The sequence below is a fragment of the Bufo gargarizans genome, chromosome 10 (assembly GCF_014858855.1).
Source record: "Bufo gargarizans isolate SCDJY-AF-19 chromosome 10, ASM1485885v1, whole genome shotgun sequence".
Lineage (NCBI taxonomy): Eukaryota > Metazoa > Chordata > Amphibia > Anura > Bufonidae > Bufo > Bufo gargarizans.
Window position 1 is genome coordinate 64198769 of NC_058089.1, and position 27755 is coordinate 64226523.

General features: G+C 43.4%; 1 protein-coding gene and 1 long non-coding RNA gene across 3 annotated transcripts in view; one reads left to right on the top strand and one right to left on the bottom strand.

Moving 5' to 3' along the window:
• BBS1 (Bardet-Biedl syndrome 1) overlaps positions 1 to 27755 on the top strand; it is a 331388-nt gene that overhangs the window by 175847 nt on the left and 127786 nt on the right. For both annotated transcript variants that reach the window (XM_044270034.1, XM_044270035.1), the window contains exon 8: positions 8889 to 9020. In XM_044270034.1, the coding sequence (XP_044125969.1) occupies positions 8889 to 9020 (132 nt within the window). The remainder of the gene's footprint in view (positions 1 to 8888; positions 9021 to 27755) is intronic.
• LOC122920498 overlaps positions 1 to 27755 on the bottom strand; it is a 215032-nt gene that overhangs the window by 59035 nt on the left and 128242 nt on the right. Inside the window, exon 3 of the long non-coding RNA XR_006386922.1 lies at positions 6364 to 6483. This is a non-coding gene — a long non-coding RNA (uncharacterized LOC122920498). The remainder of the gene's footprint in view (positions 1 to 6363; positions 6484 to 27755) is intronic.

Below are 27755 nucleotides of genomic sequence, written 5' to 3' on the forward strand. Positions count from 1 at the left end.
TGTGCCACACAATATACAGTATACCGCTACACTGTGCCACACAATATACAGTATACCTCTATACTGTGCCACACAATATACAGTATACCGCTACACTGTGCCACACAATATACAGTATACCTCTATACTGTGCCACACAATATACAGTATACCGCTACACTGTGCCACACAATATACAGTATACCGCTACACTGTGCCACACAATATATAGTATACCTCTACACTGTGCCACACAATATACAGTATACCGCTACACTGTGCCAAAGGAGTGGGGTTTACACAGGAGGAGGGAGGTGCGAAGCGCGCTGAGGGGGGCCCTTACAAATATTTGCTGTGGGGCCCAGTCACTTCTAGTTACGCCCCTGTGTGCATGATAATGGTGACACACAGGGAGAGATACACAGACACACAGCTAGGCCTCACCACACTCCAGCCAGGCTTCTCTCCGTACAGGAACATACAGGGTTACTAGTGGAGGGGAGCAGGGTCACTAGTGGGGTGACAGGAGGAGGATTGGCATGGCCAGACAGTAAAAATGTCAGCACTATGGATGAGCAAATTAAGTTCAAGATCTGAAGTAGATTTGCATAAAAATTTGTTGCAATACTGTATGTAGTTCCCACTCCGTTAAGTATTCGAATGTAATGGCTCCGATGAGCTGAAGTTATTACTTCGGCTCATTTGGAGCCAATCCATTCTAATACTGTCTGGAGTTGGGAACTCCGTACAGTATTACAATGAAGTTGTATGTGATTCAAATTTGTATCAAGAATCCGAAGTCGATTAGCTCATCCCTAGTCATCATGCATACCATCATGCATTCATAGCTGAACCTGGACATACCCAGAATTTGACCCAGGCAGCCCCACTAAGATGAGCATCGGAGCATTTCATGCTCAGATGCACTCCCTTACCCAGCGCTGGATCCCGCAGGGCAAGGGCTGTTTTATTTACCATAATGCAATGCTAGGCGGAGGCTTCCACCCAGCAGTATGATCGGTGACATCACCGGCTCTGATGGGGCGGCTAAAGCCTGCCCACCAGTGCCAGTGACTTCACCGGGCTCATTGCAGGGCCAAAACCTCCATCTGGCAGTCCTTATGGAGAGCTTGTTACATCACCGAACCTCCTGAAAATGACTTTGCCCTGCGCGATTCAGCGCAGGGCATAGGAGAGCATGCTCCGGCGCTAACATCAGGCTGCCTGGGTGAAATTGTGGGTATGTATGGGTTCAGCTCTGAAAGCTGAAAGGGCACATGTAACGGCAGCAACCAATAGCGCACCTCCCACCACTATTTAAACACCTACCGCCAGTAGGGCGGACATGCCGGCACCATTTTCAAGTCTTATGAAATACTGGTAAGAGGACCTGATCTGCTTTTCTTACTTCATTTACTTTATGTACTTATTGCTGTTTGGTACTGACTGCTATTTCTGCGGTATATTACAAATCTCCACTACTATTGAACGCTGAATCTACTTCACCTTGTTTTTCTCATGATTATAGCGCCCTATGTGAGCCTGTCTCTGTTAGACTGCATGTCTTTAATACTAACATAGTAGCATAGTACATAAGGCCGAAAAAATACATTTGTCCATCCAGTTCGGCCTGTCATCCTGCAAGTTGATCCAGAGGAAGGCAAAAAACCCCTGTGAGGTAGAAGCCAATTTTCCTCACTTTAGGGGAATTAGGGCTGAAACGATTATTCGAATAACTCGATTAAATCGAGTCAAAAAATTCATCGATGCAGTTTCCCTGCATCGAGGAATCGTTCAGATCACGTGATCACGGAGCGGGAGTGAAATTAAGCGTCTCACTCACCGCTCCGTGTCCTCCGGAGCCAGAGAGGCAGGACTGAGCGGCCGGCACAGAGGAGGAGGGAGTCTCTCCCTCCCCACTGTGCGCGGCTGCCGCTGAAGACCAAGTAGGAGGAGGAGGGGAGGGACTGAGGAGGAGAGGAGGGGAGGGACTGTGGCCACTGCACCACCAATGAATGTGCCGGCCATATCCCACAGGGTCCCCCTCCTCCCCCCCATCATTGGTGGCAGTGTCAGTTCCGATCGGAGCCCCAGCAGTGTAATGCTGGGGCTCCGATCGGTTACCATGGGAGCCAGGACGCTGCTTAAGTCCTGGCTGCCATGGTATGTTAGTATTGCTAATGCTTACAGCATTAGCAATGCGCCGCACAGACCTATGAGAAGGAGCGACCGCCGGCCACAGCGCACGTGAGTATAATGCGCTGCTCTCTGCTCACTACTAACATACCATGGCAGCCAGGACTTAAGCAGCGTCCTGGCTCCCATGGTAACCGATCGGAGCCCCAGCATTACACTGCTGGGGCTCCGATCGGAACTGCCACTGCCACCAATGATGGGGGGGGGGGGGGGACCCTGTGGCCACTGCCACCAATGATTAATACTGGGGAGGGAGGGAGGGGGGGTTGCGTTACCAGAGGGGGCATATCAGAGGCTGGGGGAGGCAGATCAGAGGCTGGGGGGAGGGGGGGGGGCAGATCAGAGGCTGGGGGGAGGGGGGGGGCAGATCAGAGGCTGGGGGGAGGGGGGGGGGCAGATCAGAGGCTGGGGGGAGGGGGGGGGCAGATCAGAGGCTGGGGGGAGGGGGGGGGCAGATCAGAGGCTGGGGGGAGGGGGGGGGCAGATCAGAGGCTGGGGGGAGGGGGGGGGGCAGATCAGAGCTGGGGGGAGGGGGGAGGCAGATCAGAGGCTGGGGGGGGGAGCCAGATCAGAGGCTGGGGGGGGGGGAGCCAGATCAGAGGCTGGGGGGGGGGAGCCAGATCAGAGGCTGGGGGGGGGAGCCAGATCAGAGGCTGGGGGCAAGCAGATCAGAGGCTGGGGGGGGGAGCCAGATCAGAGGCTGGGGGCAAGCAGATCAGAGGCTGGGGGGAGGCAGATGGAGAGAGAGTGGTTAATGGAGGCTGCAAGCACCACCTTGGCATGTATAAAGTTATTGGTTTAGAGAGGGGTTAATGAAGGCACCTGGTTTAGAGAGGGGTTAATGAAGGTGCTTTCATTAACCTCTTCAGACCAATAACTTTATACATGCCTAATGCCAAGGTGCTTCCATTAACCCCTCCAAACCCAATGGGCATGTATAAAGTTATTGGTTTGGAGGGGTTAATGGAAGCACCTTGGCATTAGGCATGTATAAAGTTATTAACCCCTTCAAACCAATAACTTTATACATACCTAATTACGTACGTTATTTTAAGTAGCTTTTTCTTATTAGATTACTCGATGAATCGAGAAATATAATCGATAGAATACTCGATTACAAAAATATTCGTTTACTGCAGCCCTAAGGGGAATAAAAATTCCTTCCCGACTCCAATCAGGCAATCAGAATAAATCCCTGGATCAACGATCTCTCTCTAGTATCTATATCCTGTAATATTATTACGCTCCAGAAATACATCCAGGCCCCTCTTGAATTCCTTTATTGTACTCACCATCACCACCTCCTCAGGCAGAGAGTTCCATAGTCTCACTGCTCTTACCGTAAAGAATCCTCTTCTATGTTTGTGTACAAACCTTCTTTCCTCCAGACGCAGAGGATGTCCCCTCGTCACAGTCACCGTCCTGGGAATGAATAGATGATGGGATAGATCTCTGTACTGACCCCTGATATATTTATACATATTAATTAGATCTCCTCTCAGTCGTCTTTTTTCTAAAGTGAATAACCCTAATTTTGATAATCTTTCAGGGTACTGTAGTTGCCCCATTCCAGTTATTACTTTAGTTGCCCTCCTCTGGACCCTCTCCAGCTCTATGTCTGCCTTGTTCACTGGAGCCCAGAACTGTACACAGTACTCCATGTGTGGTCTGACTAATGATTTGTAAAGTGGTAGGACTATGTTCTCATCACGGGCATCTATGCCCCTTTTGATGCAACCCATTATCTTATTGGCCTTGGCAGCAGCTGCCTGACACTGTTTTTTGCAGCTTAGTTTGCTGTTTATTAAAATTGATATTTTGCTATGCAAGCCTTCTACAAGATCATTAATAAACATATTGAAGAGAATAGGGCCCAATACTGACCCCTGAGGTACTCCACTAGTGACAGTGACCCAATCTGAGTACTTACCATTAATAACCACCCTCTGTTTTCTATCATTGAGCCAGTTACTTACCCACATACAGACGTTTTCTCCCAGTCCGAGCATTCTCATTTTATATACTAACCTTTTATGTGGTACAGTGTCAAATGCTTTGGAGAAGTCCAGATACACGACATCCATTGATTCGCCGCTGTCAAGTCTAGAACTTACCTCCTCATAGAAACTGATTAAATTTGTTTGACATGACCGATCCCTCACGAAGCCATGCTGATATGGCGTTATTTGCTTATTTCCGTTAAGATGCTCTAACATAGCATCTCTCAGAAAACCTTCAAACAGTTTACCCACAACAGATGTTAAACTTACCGGCCTATAGTTTCCAGGCTCTGTTTTTGGACCCTTTTTGAATATTGGCACCACATTTGCCATGCGCCAATCCTGTGGGACATTCCCTGTCAATATAGAATCTGCAAATATTAGAAATAAGGGTCTGGCTATGACATTACTTAATTCCCTTAGGATACGTGGGTGTATGCCATCCGGTCCTGGCGATTTGTCTATTTTAATCTTTTTAAGTCGCTGTTGCACTTCTTCCTGGGTCAGGTAGGACACTTTTAATGGGGAATTTATTTCAACATTCGGCATGTCATCTGACAGTTTATTTTCCTCAGTGAATACATTGGAGAAAAAAATATTTAACAGCTTTGCTTTCTCCTCGTCGCTCTCTGCGACTCCCCCTTCATTACTCTTTAAAGGGCCGACATCTTCAGATTTATACTTTTTAACATTTATATAATTGAAGAACATTTTAGGGTTAGTTTTACTCTCTTTGGCAATTAATCTCTCGGTCTCTAGTTTGGCCGCTTTTATTTGTTTTTTACATGTTCTATTTTTTTCCTTATAGTTTTTCAGTGCTTCCGTGCTACCTTCCTGTTTTAGTGTTTTATATGCTTTATTTTTGTCATTTATTGCTTTCTTTACAGTTCTGTTTATCCACATTGGTTTCTTTTTGTTCCTTAACTTTTTATTCCCATACGGTATGTGCCTCTCACAATTAGATTTTAGGATGCTTTTAAAGATATCCCATTTTGTGGCTGTATTTTTATTTGTGAGGACTTTATCCCATTTAGTTAGGCCTATGGCCTCTCTTAGTTGGCTAAATTTAGCTTTTTTGAAGTTTGGTATTTTTGTTCCTCCCTGTAGAAACGCTCTTTTGAATGATAATTGGAAGGTTCTTACTTTGTGGTCACTATTTCCCAGGTGTCCCCCAACCTGCACGTCTGTTGTTCTGTCAGGCCTATTGGTTAATACTAAGTCCAGTATGGCCGTCCCTCTAGTCGGGTCCTGAACCACTTGGGAGAGGTAATTGTCTTTGGTTATTGCCAAGAACCTGTTTCCTTTATGAGATATGCAAGTTTCAGTTTCCCAGTCTATATCTGGGTAGTTGAAGTCCCCCATAATAACCACCTCATACTATAGATGTTAGTCCACATGCTGAAATGTGGCCCTCCTAAATGCTTTGGTTCATGCAGATCAGAAGTATGCTCACTTGTGCCGCTACTGTAGACTGTATATCTAACGGACGTTCTCCTTTAATCTTTATTTACATGTATCAGCCTGATGAAGGGCGCAATATGTAAAGCCCGAAACGTTGCTTTTTTCAAAATGATGTAAAGTCCGGCTGAATAAAAACACTAATTGCATTGAAAATCTCTATTGGTGCGCTGTCTCACGCTTTGATCGTGTGAAGAATTCCTGAGGTGGAATCAGGAATAACAAGGGACGAGCACCCATTCATTTGCCAGTTTTCTGCCGAGTGCTGTGATTCATTGTGAATTTACGACATGTAGCAGGTCAGCCAGTGTCTTAGGTACAAATGTGCTGACAGATGCCCTTTCAGTGACTGAAATAAAAATAGCTAAAGTGGTTATATCCCTCTGAAACACTACCACGAATAGATTAAGGGTTGTATAGTGTAAATGACGCAGAGTCTGACTATGTGATTCTTATACTCATACTCTCTTGTGTTATGAAGCTGTGATTCCACCAACCAGAAGTGAAGTGCATTGAAAGGACTTCTGAGCTCATGCACAAAACGTAGAGTATTCAGCAAGGAGTCCTCTCAATACATTTTACCGCTGGTTTGTCGGAGAACAGTGTCGGAACACAAGTGATTATAAAAATTACATAATAGGAGTCTGCGACACTATTCATCGCTTACTATGTGTTTTTGAGCTGAAAGATTACCATTACATTTTTTGTTCTGATTTTGGATTAAAAGTACCTGGTGCTCATTGTTGTTCTCTAATAGTCTCTCTAATGAATAAGATTCAGATTCCTCTAATGCTTCCAGTTCTTGAGTTGTCTGATGTTTTTCATGTGACAACATGATGGAAGAATTATCCTGTAAAAAAATAACATGATTAATTAATCACTGGAATATTGATTAAACATTTAGGGAATTTCAATATTTACATTAGGTCATAGATTGAGATTATTAAATTCATCAACGATGGTCAACAAGTCATAATTAGAGATTTTTTATAATTTTTTTTGCATAATTTCAGTCCATTGGAAAAGAGTTAACATTATTAAAATTATATATCTTTTTTTTTTGCATTCTACATTTTTATAAATCTTAATATATAGTATCACCATCATTGTACTGTATAAATATTATATTTACATTACTGCAACAAGTGTATATATATATATATATATATATATATATAATGTATTGAGTATATAGGAAACCTTTTGCACCATTCAGAGTAGTTTTTCCCAGATCAGTGCCTGTATAACACTTCACCTCCTTCTGAGGATGAAAAAACACCACCAACTTGGTCAGGATCACATCTATGACTTTGCTGCTCTATCCTGTCACACATGGGAACTCGCCCAAGATCCACTGCCACCCTGACCATCCCCCTTCCCCACCAAAGAATAAAAAAATAAATATCTATATATATTTATATTTCGCAGAAAATTCAGTGCAACATAAAAGGTAAACAAAAACTGGAATTTGCGCTATATGTCTGTTCAGACATAATTCGTCTCTTTCATATTGTAAGCTCCCCTTATATATAATTTACTTACACTTCTGAAGACTCAGGGGTGCTGGCTGGCTTGGCCTCAGGGGTGCTGCCTCGAAGGAGTGTGGGAGACTGTGAGGCCTATTTTCTCCAAGCTGCTCCGGAAAACAGCCCAATTAAGATCCCCATTATTAAGACCCCAATAAGACCTCAGATCACACCTCAGCTCAGACCCCAATATGAATGACCTCCAATCAGACCTCAGATAAGAGCCCCAGGCCTCATAGCAGCCCCCAGTAGCCTCCCCATTGGCCCCCAGTAGCCTCCCCATTGGCCCCCAGTAGCCTCCCCATTGGCCCCCAGTAGCCTCCCCATTGGCCCCCAGTAGCCTCCCCATTGGCCCCCAGTAGCCTCCCCATTGGCCCCCAGTAGCCTCCCCATTGGCCCCCAGTAGCCTCCCCATTGGCCCCCAGTAGCCTCCCCATTGGCCCCCAGTAGCCTCCCCATTGGCCCCCAGTAGCCTCCCCATTGGCCCCCAGTAGCCTCCCCATCGGCCCCCAGTAGCCTCTCCATCGGCCCCCCAGTAGTCTCTCACCAGCGGCCCCCCAGTGCCTCTCCATTAGCCCCCAGGCCCCCCAGTCAGTGCCTCTCCATCAGCCCCAGTCAGTGCATCTCCATCAGCCCCCAGTACCTCTCCATCAGCCCCCCCCCAGTATTAAAATCATTGGTGGGCAGTGCGCCCCCTCCCCAGTATTAAAATCATTGGTGGGCAGTGCAGTGTAATGCTGGGGCTCCAATCGGTTACCATGGCAGCCAGGACGCTACTGAAGTCCTCTCTGCCATGGTCAGTTATGCTTATAGCAATGTGCCGCACAGACCTGTGAGTTACAAGAAGAAGGAGCAACCGGGCGGCCACAGCGCATGTAAGAGTAACTGGCCATGGTAGACAGGACTTCAGTAGCGTCCTGGCTGCCATAGTAACCGATCAGAGCCCCAGCATTGCACTGCTGGGACTCCGATCGGAACTGCCGCTGCCACCAATGAGGGGGGTGGGGGGGGGGGGGGGTGCACTGCCGACCAATGATTTTAATGCTGGGAAGGGCGGGGGGAGGGCTCACTGGGAGGATGTAGACATAAGAAGGATGTAGACATAAGACTGCCGCCCTAATAACCTATGCGTAGGGTCGCGCTCCACTGCAGGCTGAGCAGAGGGAACATTCACAGCTGCCTATAAGAGATAGAAGCCAAAGCGCTGCTAATAAACTCTCTTATCGAGGGCTCCACAATCTCCTTCCTACACGGCTGCTGATGCGTCCTTTCTCTCTATGCCGTGCAGCAAGTAACATAATTTACACTGGAGGAGCGGTAAAAAACAGGAACCGGACATAGGGCTAGGAGAGAGGGTAAGAAAGGCGGAAGACAGGGCATAATGTATACTGCGCAGCTGTGAGACTTTGAAAAAAAAGGGTGTAGATATGCAATAGTAGAGGGTGGAGGAGATAGGACTCATCTAAGGTCATTTACATATATGTCGGGAACTTTTATTTAAGATTTTTTTTTGGAAAGTCACAAAAAAAAGTCAGTCTCACTCTAGTGGGAGGGTGGAGTAGGAAAACTGCAATAGACAAAATTATTAAAATGTTAGGTTTAAGGATAAGACCAATTTTTCAAACATGTGACATTTGATAAACTTAGCATAAAGTACTCCAATACAGGCTCGATCAAAACTGGCTTCAAATATTCCATTCACGATAATTTCCCCCTGTGTCTGTTTTAGACTGTGATCACATGTATGGGAACTCTGAAGAAGAACATGGCAGATGAAGATGCTGTGTGCTGCCTTGTCATAGGTACAGAAAGTGGAGAAATATATATACTGGATCCAGAAGCATTTACTATTTTGACCCGGGTGAGTCTGTGTTATGTTTTTTTCATTGGATTTTTTCATACCAGTAATGTTACATAAGGGGTGGGTTAACTATAGTGCATTGATGGTGCATCTATTTACATGTTAGGATTAGGTTAGGTATGTTGTTTTATTTTTAGACAATTTTGGGCTAACTAATATAAATGGATAAAAAATAATCTCTAGAAAATATCATAATGAAGGCTGATAAACAGGAAGAAATACAAACCAGTGACTTCCCCTGCACCCATCGGACTTCTTCTTCTTGGCCAAGAAGGCTTGTATGATTATTGCATTCAGAAATTCTGAAAATGTAGGATTGGAGTTAGGCCTCATGCACACAACCGTTTTTTCTTTTCCGTTTACAGGCCGTTTTTTGCGTTCCATATACGGAACCATTAATTTCAATGGTTCCACCAAAAAACGGAATGCATTCCGTTTTCCGTTCCGTTGAAAGATAGAACATGTCCTATTATTGCCTGGATATCATGTTCCGTGGCTCCATTCAAGTGAATGGGTGTGCAAAAAAGGAACACATACGGAAATGCATCCGTTTGTCTAACGTATCCGTTCTGTTTTTGCTAAACCATCTATTGAAAATGTCATGCCCAGCCCAATTTTTTCTATGTAATTACTGTATACTGTATATGGCATATGGAAAAACAGAATGGAAAAACGGAACAGCGGATCCGTGAAAAACGGACTGCAAAACACTGAAAAAGCCATACGGTCGTGTGCAATTAGCCTTATAAGGAGAATGCTGGAATGGAAAGAGCTGGAGAGGACACGCAAGGCAGTAAAATGCCTATGCAGTAGATATGGGCACTTGGTGCAACCACATATACAGTGGATATAAAAAGTCTACACACCCCTCTTAAAATGTTAGGTTTCTGTGATGTAAAAAAATGAGACAAAGATAAATCATTTCACTTTTTCCACCTTTAATGTGACCTATAAAATGTACCACTCAATTAAAAAACTAACTGAAATCTTTTATGTGGCGGGAAGGAAACAAAAAAATAATAATAATGTGGTTGCATAAGTGTACACACCCTCTTATAACTGGGGATGTCCCTGTGTTCAGAATTAAGCAATCACATTTAAAATCATAAGGTTGAAATGTGGGAAATAGCTCACCCCCTTACAGCCACAGAGAGGTGCTGTAGTCTAAAGTGATTCACCCTTCACAAATGCAGGAATAATGTGTAGTATTGGAAGACTGGCACACTCAACACATGGGACCATATGGATTAGTGCAAATCACACGGTTTATTGTACTTCTACATAAAACAGTAAAAGAATAAAAGATACTTATATTTAATTGTTTATAAATGTAATATCACTAGGTTGCTGTTAAAAAGGTTTTGCACAGTATTGTACTTAATATAACTAGTGATGAGCGGCAGGGGTCATATTCGAATTCTCAATATTTCGCAAATATTTTTTAGAATATTCGTTGAATATTCAAAAATTCACGATTTTGTTTTCTAAAAAAATCGGCAAGGTAATGATTGTGTAATATGCGCATTTTCGTAATTAGAATTTTTATTGCGAATTGTTCAACTTACAACTATTAGACAAAGAAGATTATAGCACTATATTAGCTAAATTGCTCTATATTCGATTTTTTTGAATATTCACTATATTGCTATAACTTAGTTTTGTCGAATATTCGTAATATTCTAAAACAAGAATATATAGCAATATAGCAAATATTCGAAAAAAAGAATATAGAGCAATTTAGCTAATATAGTGCTATAATCTTCTTTCTCTAATAGTTGTAATTTTTTTCTCATCTGAAGTTCAGATTTGAAAAAAATTACAACTATTAAAACAAACTGATTATAGCACTATATTAGCTAAATTGCTCTAGATTCGTTTTTTTCGAATATTCGCTATATTGCTATAACTTAGTTTTTTCGAATATTCGTAATATTCTAAAACAAGAATATATAGCGAATATTCGAAAAAATGAATATAGAGCAAAATTCGCAAACACTACTACTCCTAAAGTCAAGTATATTGCAGCCTTCTTATTGGCCCACAAGATAGAAGCAGGAAGGCATCATGTGTACTAACAAAAAAAAAAAAAGCAAAAGCGAAAAAAAAAAAAAGAAAAAAAGAAATTGCGAATATATATAGAACTATATTCAAAATATTCGCGAATTTTCGAAGTACCTATACTCACGCTAAAAATTCGAATATTTGCTCCCTGGTATGGTGTACCAATATGCCTTAGACTTTTCCTGCCATTCATCAGCACAGGGCTCACTATGAACAGCACAGGCAGCGCACTGAATGTAGGCAGGCTATTACAGCTACATGATAAAGTACATGGAAGATATACTATATTGGCATTCAGGTTAAAGTGCGTGTTGGCACTTTGAGATAAATAAGTGTGTTTTGGGTTGCAGTTTGGGCACTCGGTCTGTAAAAGGTTCGCCATAACTGCCCTATATCATACATTGATCCTTGTATTGATCTAATGGTTGCTGCAAAGAAAATGCTACTGTTTTTGTGAGGGAAAAAAGGAAGTAATGGAAAGAAGAGGGTAAAGTCAATATTCCAGATGTAGTTGTTTTCAAATGTAATTATTTCTTTTTACACAAAGATACCTTGGAAATTGGCAGTTTCGATATGCCTAGTGGTTACCCACTTTTGTGGGCTTACCTTCCCTCGATACCGTCGGTCACTCAAATTGTTCGGGGTTCGCTGGTTGCCGGCGTCCCGGCTGTTTCCCCGTCAGCGTCCCACGTGTGTTCGGAGGTAGGTTTGTCGCTCCGGAGATGACTAATCGGCATACAGGGTTATGTTTGTCGATCTTTTTGGCCTCGGATTTTCGTTTTAACGCCCAATATCTCCAAAAGGAGAGAGTCTTGTTTCGAACTTACAGTGCACTGTTTTCTTGCATAGTAGGGAAGCTTCTTCTTACAAACGGGTCATATTATGATCTCATATTAGATCTCTCGAAACAAACGCGTTTCGGGGATGGCTCTCCCCTTCCTCAGTGGTAAAATTACTATTGTGCCTTGTTTTCCTTCACCAAGGACACGATTAAGGAGGATCCTCCTTCTTCTTTCCATTACTTCCTTTTTTCCTCACAGGAACCATCTGCAAACAGTTGCATTTTCTTTGCAGCAACCATAAGAGCAATACAAGGATCAATGTATGATATAGGGTGTTGCAATATATGATCTATGACATCATGTTATTTTAAGTACAATACTGTGTGAAACCTTTTTAACAGCAACCTAGTGATATTACTTACATTTAATTGTTTATAAATGTATCTTTTATTCTTTTACTGTTTTATGTATAAGTACAATAAACCGTGTGATTTGCACTAATCCATATGGTCCCATGTGTTGAGTGTGCCAGTCTTCCACATGCGGGCTGCCATCTTTTCTCACAGGTCCGGCGAGGCACAGGTAAGCCCTTACCTGTGCCTATGCGCGAGCGGTCTGAAATCAAATGCTGTCAGCAGGAGCAGGCAGTTCCGAGAACAGCCTGATAAAGGCCCCCCTGTCGGCTGTTCTAAGAACTGCCTGCTCCCGGTGACCGCATTTGATTTCAGACCGGCTCGCGCACAGGTAAGGGCTTACCTGTGCTTCGCCGGACGAACAATGCAAACTGGCCATCACTGCCTGCCATCATTTATAGTGCCTCTGATTAACCCCAAATAAAGTTCAGCTGCTCTAGTTGGTCTTTCATGAAATTTTCTTAGTCGCATCCCACAGCAAAAGCCATGGTCCACAGAGAGCTTTCTAAACATCAGAGGGATCTCATTGTTAAAAGGAATCAGTAAGGAGAAGGGTACAAAATCATTTCCAAGGCATTAGATATACCATGGAACACAATAAAAACATCATCAAGTGGAGAACATATGGCACAGTGACATTACGAAGAACTGGACGTCCCTCTAAAATTGATGAAAAGACGAGAAGAAAACTGGTCTGGGAGGCTACCAAGAGGCCTACAGCAACATTAAAGGAGCTGCAGGAATATCTGGCAAGTACTGGCTGTGTGGTACATGTGACAACAATCTCCCGTATTCTTCATATGTCTGGGCTATGGTGTAGAGTTGCAAGACGAAAAACATCGAAGCCAGGCTATATTTTGAAAAAACACATCTGAAGTCTCCTAAAAGCATGTTGGAAAAGGTGTTATGGTCTGATGAAACCAAGGTTGAACTTTTTGGCCATAATTCCAAAAATAATGTTTGGCACAAAAACAACACTAGACGTCACAAAAAAAAACACCATACAGTGAAGCATGGTGGTGGCAGCATCATGCTTTGTGGCTGCTTTTTTTCAGCTGGAACTGGGGCCTTAGTTAAGCTAGAGGGAATTATGAACTGTTCCAAATACCAGTCAATATTGGCACAAAACCTTCAGGCTTCTGCTAGAAAGCTGAACATGAAGAGGACCTTCATCTTTCAGCATGACAACGACCCAAAGCATACAGTACAGACCAAAAGTTTGGACACACCTTCTCATTCAAAGAGTTTTCTTTTAATGACTATGAAAATTGTAGTTTCACACCGAAGGCATCAAAACTATGAATTAACACATGTGGAATTATATACATAACAAAAAAGTGTGAAACAACTGAAAATGTCATATTCTAGGTTCTTCAAAGTAGCCACCTTTTGCTTTGATTACTGCTTTGCACACTCTTGGCATTCTCTTGATGAGTTTCAAGAGGTAGTCACCTGAAATGGTTTTCACTTCACAGGTGTGCCCTGTCAGGTTTAATAAGTGGGATTTCTTGCCTTATAAATGGGGTTAGGACCATCAGTTGCGTTTGTAGAGAAGTCAGGTGGATAAACAGCTGATAGTCCTACTGAATAGACTGTTAGAATTTGTATTATGGCAAGAAAAAAATCAGTTACTTTAAGAAATGAAGGTCAGTCAGTCCGAAAAATGGGGAAAACTTTGTAAGTGTCCCCAAGTGCAGTCACAAAAACCATCAAGCGCTACAAAGAAACTGGCTCACATGCGGACCGCCCCAGGAAAGGAAGACCAAGAGTCACCTCTGCTGCGGAGGATAAGTTCAGCCGAGTCACCAGCCTCAGAAATCACAGGTTAACAGCAGCTCAGATTAGAGACCAGGTCAATGCCACACAGAGTTCTAGCAGCAGACACATCTCTAGAATAACTGCATGGTAGAATATCTGCTAGGAAACCACTGCTAAGGACAGGCAACAAACAGAAGAGACTTGTTTGGGCTAAAGAACACAAGGAATGGACATTAGACCAGTGGAAATCTGTGCTTTGGTCTGATGAATCCAAATTTGAGATCTTTGGTTCCAACCACCGTGTCTTTGTGCAACGCAGAAAAGGTGAACGGATGGACTCTACATGCCTGGTTCCCACCGTGAAGCATGGAGGAGGAGGTGTGATGGTGTGGTGGTGCTTTGCTGGTGACACTGTTGGGGATTTATTCAAAATTGAAGGCATACTGAACCAGCATGGCTACCACTGCATCTTGCAGCGGCATGCTATTCCATCCGGTTTGCGTTTAGTTGGACCATCATTTATTTTTCAACAGGACAATGACCCCAAACACACCTCCAGGCTGTGTAAGGGCTATTTGACCATGAAGGAGAGTGATGGGGTGCTGCGCCAGATGACCTGGCCTCCACAGTCACCGGACCTGAACCCAATCGAGATGGTGTGGGGTGAGCTGGACCGCAGAGTGAAGGCAAAAGGGCCAACAAGTGCTAAGCATCTCTGGGAACTCCTTCAAGACTGTTGGAAGACCATTTCAGGTGACTACCTCTTGAAGCTCATCAAGAGAAGGCCAAGAGTGTGCAAAGCAGTAATCAAAGCAAAAGGTGGCTACTTTGAAGAACCTAGAATATGACATTTTCAGTTGTTTCACACTTTTTTCTTATGTATATAATTCCACATGTGTTAATTCATAGTTTTGATGCCTTTAGTGTGAATCTACAATTGTCAGTCATGAAAATAAAGAAAACTATTTTTTGGTCTGTACTGTACATCCAAATCAACAAAGGAATAGCTTCACCAGAAGAAGATTAAAGTTTTGCAATGGCCCAGCCAGAGCCCAGACCTGAATACGATTAAAATATCTGTGGGGTGATCTGAAAAGGGGTTGTGCACATCTGACAGATTTGGAGTGTTTTTGCCAAAAAGAGTGGGAAAATCTTGCCAAGTCAAAATGTGCCATGCTGATAGACTCATACCCAAAAAGACGGAGTACTGTAATAAAATCAAAAGGTGCTTCAACAAAGTATTAGTTTAAGGGTGTGCACAGTTATGCAACCACATTATTTTATTTTTATATTTTTTCTTCCGGCTACCTAAAAGATTTCAGTTTGTTTTCAATTGAGTGGTACAGTTTATAGATCACATTAAAGGTGGAAAAAGTTCTGAAATGATTTATCTGTCTCATTTTCTTACATCACAGAAACATTTTAACAGGGGCGTGTAGACTTTTTATATCCACTGTATGAACAGTGGATGTTAGCATTATTTTTCAGCTCTACATTTGGTGTATACTCCTTGGAAAAGCTCTCAGGATATACAGTTGTGGCCAAAAGTTTTGAGAATTACATAAATATTGGAAATTGGAAAAGTTGCTGCTTAAGTTTTTATAATAGCAATTTGCATATACTCCAGAATGTTATGAAGAGTGATCAGATGAATTGCATAGTCCTTCTTTGCCATGAAAATTAACTTAATCCCCAAAAAACCTTTCCACTGCATTTCATTCCTTTCATTAAAGGACCTGCTGAGATCATTTCAGTAATCATCTTGTTAACTTAGGTGAGAATGTTTGACGAGCACAAGGCTGGAGATCATTATGTCAGGCTGATTGGGTTAAAATGGCAGACTTGACCTGTTAAAAGGAGGGTGATGCTTGAAATCATTGTTTTTCCATTGTTAACCATGGTGACCTGCAAAGAAACGCGTGCAGCCATCATTGCGTTGCATAAAAATGGTTTCACAGGCAAGGATATTGTGGCTACTAAGATTGCACCTCAATCAACAATTTTTAGGATCATCAAGAACTTCAAGGAAAGAGGTTCAATTCTTGTTAAGAAGGCTTCAGAGCGTCCAAGAAAGTCAAGCAAGCGCCAGGATCGTCTCCTAAAGAGGATTCAGCTGCGGGATCGGAGTGCCACCAGTACAGAGCTTGCTCAGGAGTGGCAGCAGGCAGGTGTGAGCACATCTGCACGCACAGTGAGGCGAAGACTTTTGGAAGATGGCCTGGTGTCAAGAAGGGCAGCAAAGAAGCCACTTCTCTCCAAAAAAACACATCAGGGACAGATTGATCTTCTGCAGAAAATATGGTGAATGGACTGCTGAGGACTGGGGCAAAGTCATATTCTCCAATGAAGCCTCTCTCCGATTGTTTGGGGCATTAGGAAAAAGGCTTGTCTAGAGAAGAAAAGGTGAGCGCTACCATCAGTCCTGTGTCGTGCTAACAGTAAAGCATCCTGAGACCATTCATGTGTGGGGTTGCTTCTCATCCAAGGGAGTGGGCTCGCTCACAATTTTGCCCCAAAACACAGCCATGAATAAAGAATGGTACCAAAACACCACCCTCCAACAGCAACTTCTTCCAACAATCCAACAACAGTTTGGTGAAGAACAATGCATTTTCCAGCACGATGGAGCATCATGCCATAAGGCAAAAGTGATAACTAAGTGGCTCGGGGACCAAAACGTTGACATTTTGCGTCCATGGCCTGGAAACTCCCCAGATCTTAATCCCATTGAGAACTTGTGGACAAACAAAAACCCACTAATTCTAACAAACGCCAAGAAGTGATTATGAAAGAATGGGTTACTATCAGTCAGGAATTGGCCCAGAAGTTGATTGAGAGCATGTCCAGTCGAATTGCAGAGGTCCTGAAAAAGAAGGGCCAACACTGCAAATACTGACTCTTTGCATAAATGTCATGTAATTGTCGACAAAAGCCTTTGAAACGTATGAAGTGCGTGTAATTATATTTCACTACATCACAGAAACAACTGAAACAAAGATCTAAAAGCAGTTTAGCAGCAAACTTTGTGAAAACTAATATTTGTGTCATTCTCAAAACTTTTGGCCACGACTGTAAACTAAATGTATCCACAGGGCTTCAATCATTTGATGATCCAAAGTAATTTTTTAATATCCATTGGACTGATTATACATAGTTACAGTCAGGTCCATAAATATTGGGATATCGGCACAATTCTAACATTTTTGGCTCTATACACCACCACAATGGATTTGCAATGAAACAAACAAGATGTTCTTTAAAGGGGTTGTCCAGGTTCAGAGCTGAACCTGGACAGCCCCCCTGACATGAGCATCGGAGCAGTTCATGCTCCGATGCTCTCCTTTGCCCTGCGCTAAATCGCGCAGGGCAAAGGCATTTTTCAGAGTTCCGGTGACGTACCGGGCTCTCCATGGGGCTGACAGGAACCCCGGTGACGTCACCGGCACTGATGGGCGGGATTTAGCGCTGCCCTAGCCAGTAAAACGGCTAGGGCAGAGCTAAAGCCCGCCCCTCAGAGCCGGTGACGTCACCGAACACACTGCTGGGCGGAAGTTACCGCCCGGCAGTGTGTTATTGAAAACACAAGAGCCTGTGCCCTGCGTGATCTAGCGCAGGGCACGGGAGCGCATCGGAGCATGAGATGCTCCGATGCTAGGCTCAGGGGGGCTGCCGGGGTGAAAATAACGGTATGTCCGGGTTCAGCTCTGAACCCGGACAACCCCTTTAACTGCAGACTGTCAGCTTTAATTTGAGGGTATTTGCATCCAAATCAGGTGAATGGTGTAGGAATTACAACAGTTTACATATGTGCCTCCCACTTATTAAGGGTCCAAAAGTAATGGGACAGAATAATCATAAATCAAACTTTTACTTTTTAATACTTGGTTGCAAATCCTTTGCAGTCAATTACAGCCTGAAGTCTGGAACGCATAGACATCACCAGACGCTGGGTTTCATCCCTGGGGATGCTCTGCCGGCCGCTACTGCAACGGTCTTCAGTTCCTGCTTGTTCTTGGGGCCTTTTTTCCTTCAGTTTTGTCTTCAGTAAGTGAAATGCATGCTCAATCAGATTCAAGTCAGATGATTTACTTGGCCATTGCATAACATTCCACTTCTTTCCCTTAAAAAAACTCTTTGGTTGCTTTTGCAGTATGCTTTGGGTTATTGTCCATCTGCACTGTGAAGAGCCGTCCAATGAGTTCTGATGCATTTGGCTGAATATGAGCAGATAATATTGCCTGAAACACTTCAGAATTCATCCTGCTGCTTCTGTCAGCAGTCACATCATCAATAAATGCAAGAGATCCAGTTCCATTGGCAGCCATACATGCCGACGCCATGACACTACCACCACCATGCTTCACTGATGAGCTGGTATACTTATGATCATGAGCAGTTCCTTTCCTTCTCCATACTCTTCCCATCACTCTGGTACATAGAAACATAGAAACATAGAATGTGTCGGCAGATAAGAACCATTTGGCCCATCTAGTCTGCCCAATATATCTGAATCCTATGAATAGTCCCTGGCCCTATCTTATATGAAGGATAGCCTTATGCCTATCCCATGCATGCTTAAACTCCTTCACTGTATTTGCCGCTACCACTTCTGCAGGAAGGCTATTCCATGCATCCACTACTCTCTCAGTAAAGTAATACTTCCTTATATTACTTTTAAACCTTTGCCCCTCTAATTTAAAACTGTGTCCTCTTGTGGTAGTTTTTCTTCTTTTAAATATGCTCTCCTCCTTTACCGAGTTGATTCCCTTTATGTATTTAAAAGTTTCTATCATATCCCCTCGGTCTCTTCTTTCTTCCAAGCTACAAGTTGGTCTTGGTCTCATCTGTCCATAGGGTGTTGTTTCAGAACTGTAAAGGCTTTTTTAGATGTTGTTTGGCAAACTCTAATCTGGCCTTCCTGTTTTTGAGGCTCACCAATGGTTTACATCTTGTGGTGAACCCTCTGTATTCACTTTAGTGAAGTCTTGATTGTTGACTTTGACACACATGCACCTACCTCCTGGAGAGTGTTCTTGATCTGGTCAACTGTTGTGAAGGGTGTTTTCTTCACCAGGGAAAGAATTCTTTGGTCATCCACCACAGTTGTTTTCCGTGGTCTTCTGGGTCTTTTGGTGTTGCTGAGCTCACTGGTGCGTTTCCTTCTTTTTAAGAATGTTCCAAACAGTTGTTTTGGCCATGTTTAATGTTTTTGCTATCTCTCTGATGGGTTTGTTTTGTTTTTTCAGCCTAATGATGGCTTGCTTCACTGATGGTGACAGCTCTTTGGATCTCATCTTGAGAGTTGACAGCAACAGATTTCAAATGCAAATGGGACATTTGAAATGAACTCTGGACCTTGTATCTGCTCATTGTAATTGGGATCATGAGGGAATAACGCACACCTGGCCATGGAACAGCTGAGAAGGCAATTGTCCGATTACTTTTGGTTCCTTAACAAGTGGGAGACACATATGCAAACTGTTGTAATTCCTACACCGTTCACCTGATTGGATGTAAATACCCTCAAATTAAAGCTGACAGTCTGCAGTTAAAGTACATCTTGTTAGTTTCATTTCAAATCCATTATGGTGGTGTACAGAGCCAAAAAGGTTAGAATTGTGTCCATGTCCCAATATTTATGGACCTGACTATTTATTTATTCATACATATGTATACCTTTTTTATGATATAGAAAGCACAGTTAACTGTGTTTTTTATATTATTTATATATTATTAAGTATATATTAAAAATTATTCCCACAATGTTAGGGAATTAGAAGATTGTGGGCAATGCATGCCGCTTTATGGCTCTAGCAAGGTGGTTTACCAGCAGACGGCAGTCCATCTCTGCAGATGTCTGTCCACTCCAAGTGGGCATGACCACCAAATTCACAGCTCCAACAGCTCCAGTGTCATGAAATCTTGTGCCCGCCATCCTCTCCTTCCTCCCAGCGGGCACAGGTAGTGTAGTGTTTAGTAAATCATCTGTTATGCCAGGCTTTTCTCCTCTGCCTGTTGTTTCTAGGCCACACACACTTAAAGGGCCAGCATGCACATTTCAATCTGGGTGTTACAAAGTACATTCCCTAATTGGAAGTAGCCTGTGCAGTAGGTTCCCTAGTTTGCAACTTTTCTGTGAATGGGTGCTCTTATTCCATTCTGTTTTCCCTTGTTTGACCTCTGCTTGTTTACCAGCTTTAACCCTCTGCTGCCTGACCTGACTTCTGTAAGACTCCCGTATTGGCCCTGAGCCTCCTGCACTGACTTAATACCTGTGTACAGAATTGTACAAACTCTGCCTGCCCTTGGCGTTTTCACTGACTATGCTTCAGCCTGTCCCCTCGGTGCATACACCAGTGTCTATTGACCCTCCTGGGATAGCTGTCACTAAGCAGAAACCATTTCATGAGTTAGTTGCCTGGTGGTTTCTTTGCAAAAGTGTTGAAATATTTGTGTAAAAGAAACGCCAAATAGATTTTGTCTACTGTTGAAAAAATTCTAAAAGATGTATAGTGTTTATTGAAAATGCCAAAATACATGAAAAAAACAAGTAAAGACATATGGTCATGGTAAGTAAGCACAATTCATGGACTAGATAAATAGCATATAATGCCAATAATAACACTCCTATGAGGACTAGTAAGAGAACTGAATAAAAAACATGTATCAATAAAATAGCAAGCACATGCAAATAGTAATTATACCCACTACATGTCCAGCAACCTCCTCCCAACACCATTTCTCCCCGGAAGAAGCCTCTGGGCGAAACAGCGGTAGGAGGAGGTTGCTGGATATTTGGTCGGTATTATTACTAGAACAATATGTAAAGGGACACTCTGTGGCAATTAATGGACCAACTAAAATGTAATCATGACATACAACCCTTTTATTATTAAAATAAATCAATTGATAATAAGCAATAAAACAAATACATAAAATTAAATTAAATTAAAACCAATGAATGTCTTGTGAATGCTGGCGGCTCTGTGACAAACACTCCCTTAGGTCAGGGTGTTGTGCACTCTGCATAGTAAACCTTAATTGTATGGGTAATCTTCCCCAAATATACACAAATTTTAGGACTACTGTAGGAAAAATTCAGTTGAATATAAACATAGATTTGTACAAATCATTCTATTTAAAAGTACCCGCTGTAAGGGCTTCACACATGAAGAATTGTTCACGACTCTTGCGCTCTGTCTCTTATCGGAGTATGTGTCTGGGTATGTATTATTTGCACAAATATAATTAGAGATTAGTTATAAGTACAGTACTTTACCGCTCCCTGAACTCTGCATAGACCGAGGCTGCATAGGCCGATTCCTTTTTGTGCTTCTAGGACCTACGTGGCGTCCCACGTGATCCGCAAGCCTCCACATGGCATCCCAAGTGATAGAGGCGGTGGATATAGCCTGGGTCTTAGCGTGCGTATCTGATGGTATAGTGGTCTTATGCAATATTCTTGGCCGGTCGCACTTTAAATGTCTGTAAAATATATTTGTATAAGTCCAATTGTGATCCCCATGGGTCTCCCTCTCACAGTTCATACAACAGACACGTTTCGGGGGCAAACGTGCCCCTTCCTTTTGTACATAGAGGATAAAGCAATGATTGCTGGGACATTGGGGTAGACCCAATATGTGACCCTGGAGTTTAAAGGGAACCTGTCACCTCCAACAAACATCCCAAGCCAGCAGCAGTACCTTAGAGCAGGCATGCTCAACCTGCGGCCCTCCAGCTGTTGTAAAACTACAACTCCCACAATGCTTTGCTGTAAGCTGATAGCTGTAGGCTGTTCAGGCATGCTGGGAGTTGTAGTTTTGCAACAGCTGGAGGGTTGCAGGTTGAGCATGTCTGCCTTAGAGTAGCCAGCAGCATGTTTGTAACTATCATTTTCTTCCTGCAGGCTGATGAAGCAAAAGCTGTTGGTGCTCTGCTGGTGCTCTTCTCTAGTCAGGCTTGAAGTCACGGAGGCAGCGGCCTCCTTTCTTCAAGTGACAGTAACACGCTCCCTTTGCTGTGATTGACAGCGCTTATGCACGACATTTCGGCTAGCTTTGCCGAACTGCCGGCTGTCAGTCACAGATAAGGGGGCGCGGTTACCGTGACTTGAAGCAAGGAGGCCCCTTCTTCCGTGACTTCAAGCCTAACTAGAGAAGCACGCCAGCAGGGGATTAAAGATTGTTTTTACAGCTTTTGCTTCATCTGCCTGCAGGAAGAAAATGATCGTTACAAACCTGCTGCTGGCTACTCTAAAGTAATGCTGCCGGCTGGGGATGTTTGTTGGAGGTGACAGGTTCCCTTTAACCACTTTAGGACCACAGGTTAATACCCCCCTAAAAGTGTATTTTTAACTTTCTCTTGTTATAAATTGTTCAAATATAATTACATTTCTATACAAGTTTGTGTCAGAATTTATTGTGCTACATGTCTTTGATAAAAAAAAATCCAATAAGTGTATATTTATTGGTTTGCGCAAAAGTTATAGCGTTTACAAACTATGGTACAAAAATGTGAATTTCCGCATTTTGAAGCAGCTCTGACTTTCTGAGCACCTGTCATGCTTCTTGAGGTGCTAGAAGGCCAGGATAGTATAAATACCTCCAAATGACCCCATTTTAGAAAGAAGACACCCCAAAGAATTTGCGGAGGGGCATGGTGAGTTCATGTATGATTTAATTTTTTTTCCCAAGTTAGCGGAAAATGACACTTTCTGAGAAAAAAAAATTATGTTTCCATTTCTGGCAAAAAAATAAATAAAATCTCCCACAGACTCACTATGCCCCTCGGTGAATTCCTTGGGGTGTCTACTTTCCGAAATGGGGTCATTTGTGGGGTGTATTTACTGTTCTGGCATTTTGGGCGGGGCTAAATTGTGAGCAACCCTGTAAAGCCTAAAGGTACTCGTTGGACTTTCGGCTCCTTTACGCACCTAGGCTGCAAAAACGTGTCACACCTAAATAGAAGATTTTTTTTTTTTTTGGGCACAAGTTAGCAGAAAATTGTTATTATATATATTTTTTTCTTACAAAGTCTCATATTCCACTAACTTGTGACAAAAAATAAAATTTTACATGAACTCGCCCTATTTATACTGCCCTGGCATTTTAAGGGCCCTAAAGTGTGAGAAGTAGTTTGGAATCCCAAATGCGTAAAAAATGCCCTGTGAAATCCTAAAGGTACTCATTGGAATTTGGGCCCCTTTGCACACCTAGGCTGCAAAAAAGTGTCACACGTGGTATTGCGGTACTCAGAAGAAGTATGGCAATGTGTTTTGGGGTGTATTTTTACATATACCCATGCTGGGTGAGAGAAATATCTCTGTAAATTGACAACTTTGTATAAAAAAAATGAAAAAGTTGTCATTTACAGAGATATTTCTCACAGGATGGGTATGTGTGAAAAGACACCCCAAAACACATTGCCAAACTTCGCCTGAGTACGGCGATACCACATGTGTGACACTTTTTTGCAACCTAGGTGCGCAAAGGGGCCCAAATTCCAATGAGTACCTTTTAGGAGGGCATTTTTAGACATTTGGATTCCAGACTTCTTCTCACGCTTTAGGGCCCCTAAAATGCCAGGGCAGTATAAATACCCTACATGTGACCCCATTTTGGAAAGAAGACACCCCAAGGTATTCCGTGAGGGGCATGGCGAGTTCATAGAAGATTATTATTATTTTTGGCACAAGTTAGCGGAAATTGATTTTTTTTTTTCTTTTTTTTTTTTTTTCTTACAAAGTCTCCCTTTCCGCTAACTTGGGACAAAAAGTTCAATCTTTCATGGACTCAATATGCCCCTCAGCGAATACCTTTGGGGTGTCTTCTTTCCAAAATGGGGTCATTTGTGGGGTGTTTGTAGTGCCCTGGCATTTGAGGGTCTCCACAATCATTACATGTATGGCCAGCATTAGGAGTTTCTGCTATTCTCCTTATATTGAGCATACAGGTAATGAGATTTTTTTTTTTCCGTTTAGCCTCTGGGCTGAAAGTAAAAATGAACGGCACAGATTTCTTCATTCGCATCAATCAATGTGGATGAAAAAATCTCTAACAAAAAATGTGCAAAAAAAAAAGGGCGTCTGCCAGGACATAGGAGCTCCGCCCAACATCCAAACCCACTCAGCTCGTATGCCCTGGCAAACCCGATTTCTCCATTCACATCAATCAATTTTTTTTATTTATAATTTTTTTAAATACAAAGTGTTTGCCAAAGCATATGAACACCGCCCCTAAGCTCATAAGCCGAAAGGAGAGATCTCGTCTTGCAGCGCCGCATACACAGACTTTTGTGTAATCTGACAGCAGCGCAATGTTTCTGTCAGAATGCATATCAGTGCTGCAGCTGGTTGATTGCTTGGTCCACCTAGAAGGTTAAAAAAAAAAAAAAAACAGGCAGCAACGCAATAAATTTATTAACATTAACTTTATATAACATTTGAAACAGAACATTAACTTTTTTGCTTACCTGTGGATTTTTATTCTTTTTTTCCTGTAGAGGATAAACACCTTCTTCCCCATTGGACAATGTGCAAAGTGCAAATCGCCCAGAGATGTGGCGAAGTACATTATGCACTTTGTCCCAGGTGAAAGGAGATGTTTGTGGCAGCACTGTGTGAAAGGGCCTTAAGACCCCTGTGTGCCTGTCCTGTGTCACGCAATCCCTACCCTAATAGTGTACCTGTGTGTGGTACTTGCGGAAACACTCCCCTATGCATAGGGCAGGCTGGTCAGGACGGGCAGGACAAAAAACTGGTGTCACGCCTTATTCCAGCCCTGCTACAGACACAACATATTTTTCTTGGGAAACTGTGAGTTGGGGTTCCAGGATAGACACTCGGGAAGTGTCTGGCATGTAGCCGGCTCACTACATCAGGGACTTGGGGCACGGACCCTCCTGGATACAGGAGTTCCGAAATGATCTCTTACTGGAATTTTAGGAAGGATCCCGTTCTCCCAGCCTTACTGTAGAGAACAAAACTATTATATACAGGCAATTGAACTAAATAAACAGACACCTTCTTATACCAGCGTCTGGTGCGGCGGGACACTAAATAGGGAGCCAACATCTGGTCATTGAAGTCCACCCCTCCCATGTTAAGGTTATAGTCGTGGACAGAGAGGGGTTTCCCAATGACTCCAGTTGCCCTTTCAATTTCTACTGTCGTGTCTGCGTGAATGGTGGACAGAAGGTAAACGTCCCTCCACTATACCGCAAGCAGTTCTTGGTCACACAAGGCAGCCCTCTCCCCCCGTGCAAGTCAGGTATTAATGAGCCAGTGGGGGGAAGCCCCGGCAACTAGGTCGCTCTGTTCCACAGCAATGAATTCTGACTAGATGTAAGTGCCGAAAGAGGGCCACACTTGTGTAAAAATTGTCCACGTATAAGTGGTACCCCTTGTGGAGTAAGGGTGACACCAAGTCCCAGACAATCTTGCCACTGCTTCCCTGGTAGTCAGGGCATCAGACCGGCTCCAGTTTTGAGTCTTTTCCCTCATAGACCCTAAAATGATATGTATAGCCTGTGGCCCTTTCACAGAGCTTAAACAGTTTGACCCCATACCGGGCCCGCTTGCTGGGGATGTACTGTTTGATGCCAAGGCGCCCGGTAAAATGTATAAGGGACTCGTCTATGCAGATGTTCTGATTGGGGGTATACGCATCTGCAAATCTGGATGACAAATGGTCTATGAGGGGCTGAATTTTGTGGAGCCGGTCGTAAGCAGGGTGGGCTCTTGGATGACAGGTTTTATTTTCAGCGAAATGCATAAAGCGCATGATGACCTCAAAACGTGCCCTGGACATTGCAGAAGAGAACATGGGCATGTAATGTATTTTTTAGTTAGACCCATGCTGAGGATAAGGCCCAAAAATATTTTAAATTCAGAAACTGTGACTGGTTTCCACCGGAAAGGCTGGGCTTAGAAGCTTTCCGGATTGGCGGTTATATAGTCTGTGGCGTAGTGGTTGGTTTCTGCCACAACTAAGTCATAGAGATCCGCGGTGAAGAACAGCTCAAAAAAACTCAAGGGCTGATCCTAAATTAGCCGTCTCCACGCAAACTCCAGACTGGGCGGTGAAAGGGGGCAATACGGGTGCGGCGGAAGCATGGGATTGCCAATTAGGGTTTCCCAGCACCTCTGGGATACTAAGGGCTCTGCGGGCCTGTGAACGTGGTGGCTGCGACGGGGTTGTTAATGCACGTGCCACCATACCAGCTTGAACTGCCCTTCTGGTGCTCGCCACTTCACCAGGGAATACGGCAGTGCTGGTAGAAGGTCCAGGATGTGCTGCGCTGCTGGTGTATGCCGCACCATAAAAACAGCTCTAGCACTCTGCTGCAAATGAGGCCCATCATGCGGGGTAGGCAGAACACTGACATGGGGACGGGTACGCCTGATCGTAGCAGGGACCTCAACCTAGTCATCTTCACTAGCGGTTAGAGTGCCACTGCTGTCTACAGGTTCATATTCTGAACCACTGGATTCATCGCTTTCATCCATCACAGCCAGAATCCTGTAGGCCTCTTCAGTGGAATACCTTTTTTTTTTTTTCCTTTGCCATTTTGGACTAACTAAATTTAGGGGGTATTCCTCTGAGACTACCGAGGAAAAAGAGCAAACCTGCATAGTAAAAAGGAGTGCTTGCGAAGTAAAGCTGTGAACGCTAATAAAGATCCAAAAAGCTCAAAAGTGATCTTTATAGCGGCGCAACGATTTTACAGTGTTTTTGCATTGAAAAAAATTCTGTCACTGCGGTGGGGCGGACTGAATGCCAAGTGTGTGCACAAGATCAGGCCTGATTGGGCGAACACTGCATTTTTTGTAGAGCCTAAGGTGACCCTAATGTACTTATATAGATCTGATTGCGATCAGTCTTGATCACTTACAGATACTATATAGTACTAGTGCTTATTAGCGACAGCGATGAGGCTAATCGGCGACCAATCAGTGACTGCGGTGCGGTGGGCTGGGCGATAACTACCTAACAAGTAGCTAACTACCTGGCGGTGATGAGGGACCCTTACAGGGGGGTGATCAGGGAGTCTATATGGGGTGATCAGGGGTTAATAAGTGACGGGGGGGGGGGTGTAGTATATGTGTGGTGATTGGTGCTACTTACAGAGCTGTCTGTGGTTGATCCAAGCAAAAGGGACCACCAGGGGACCAGGTAGCAGGTATATACTGATCTACTACTAATTTCAGCCAATGTTCGCTGCCGGCAGACTGTAGTTAAACTTGTTCTCGTGGTTCTGACGTTATGCGAGCGCGTTCACAGGAAATCTTGGGTCTCACGAGATGACGCCTACTGGCGTCGTCGAGACCTGAGAGCACCACTGTCCTGACGCCTTTCGGCGTTAGTGTGACGGGAAGTGGTTAAACAATCTATAAAATCTGATATATTCAAATGTCCTCTATATCCATAGGTATGATACATCGACTGTATCAAATTTGAATATATCGGATTTTATAGAATATGCACAAGACCGCTGTATCTTTCGATACACACGCTAAGACCCAGGGAATATCCACCGCCTCTATCACGTGGGACGCCATGTGGAGGCTTGTGGATCACATGGGATGTTGTGTAGGTCCTAGAAGAACAAAAAGGAATGAACTTCATAGACGATGTGGAGTTCGGCGAGCAGTAAAGTACTGTACTTATAACTAAGCTCCAATTATATTTGTGCAAATAATATATGGGCCGCATGCTCCAATA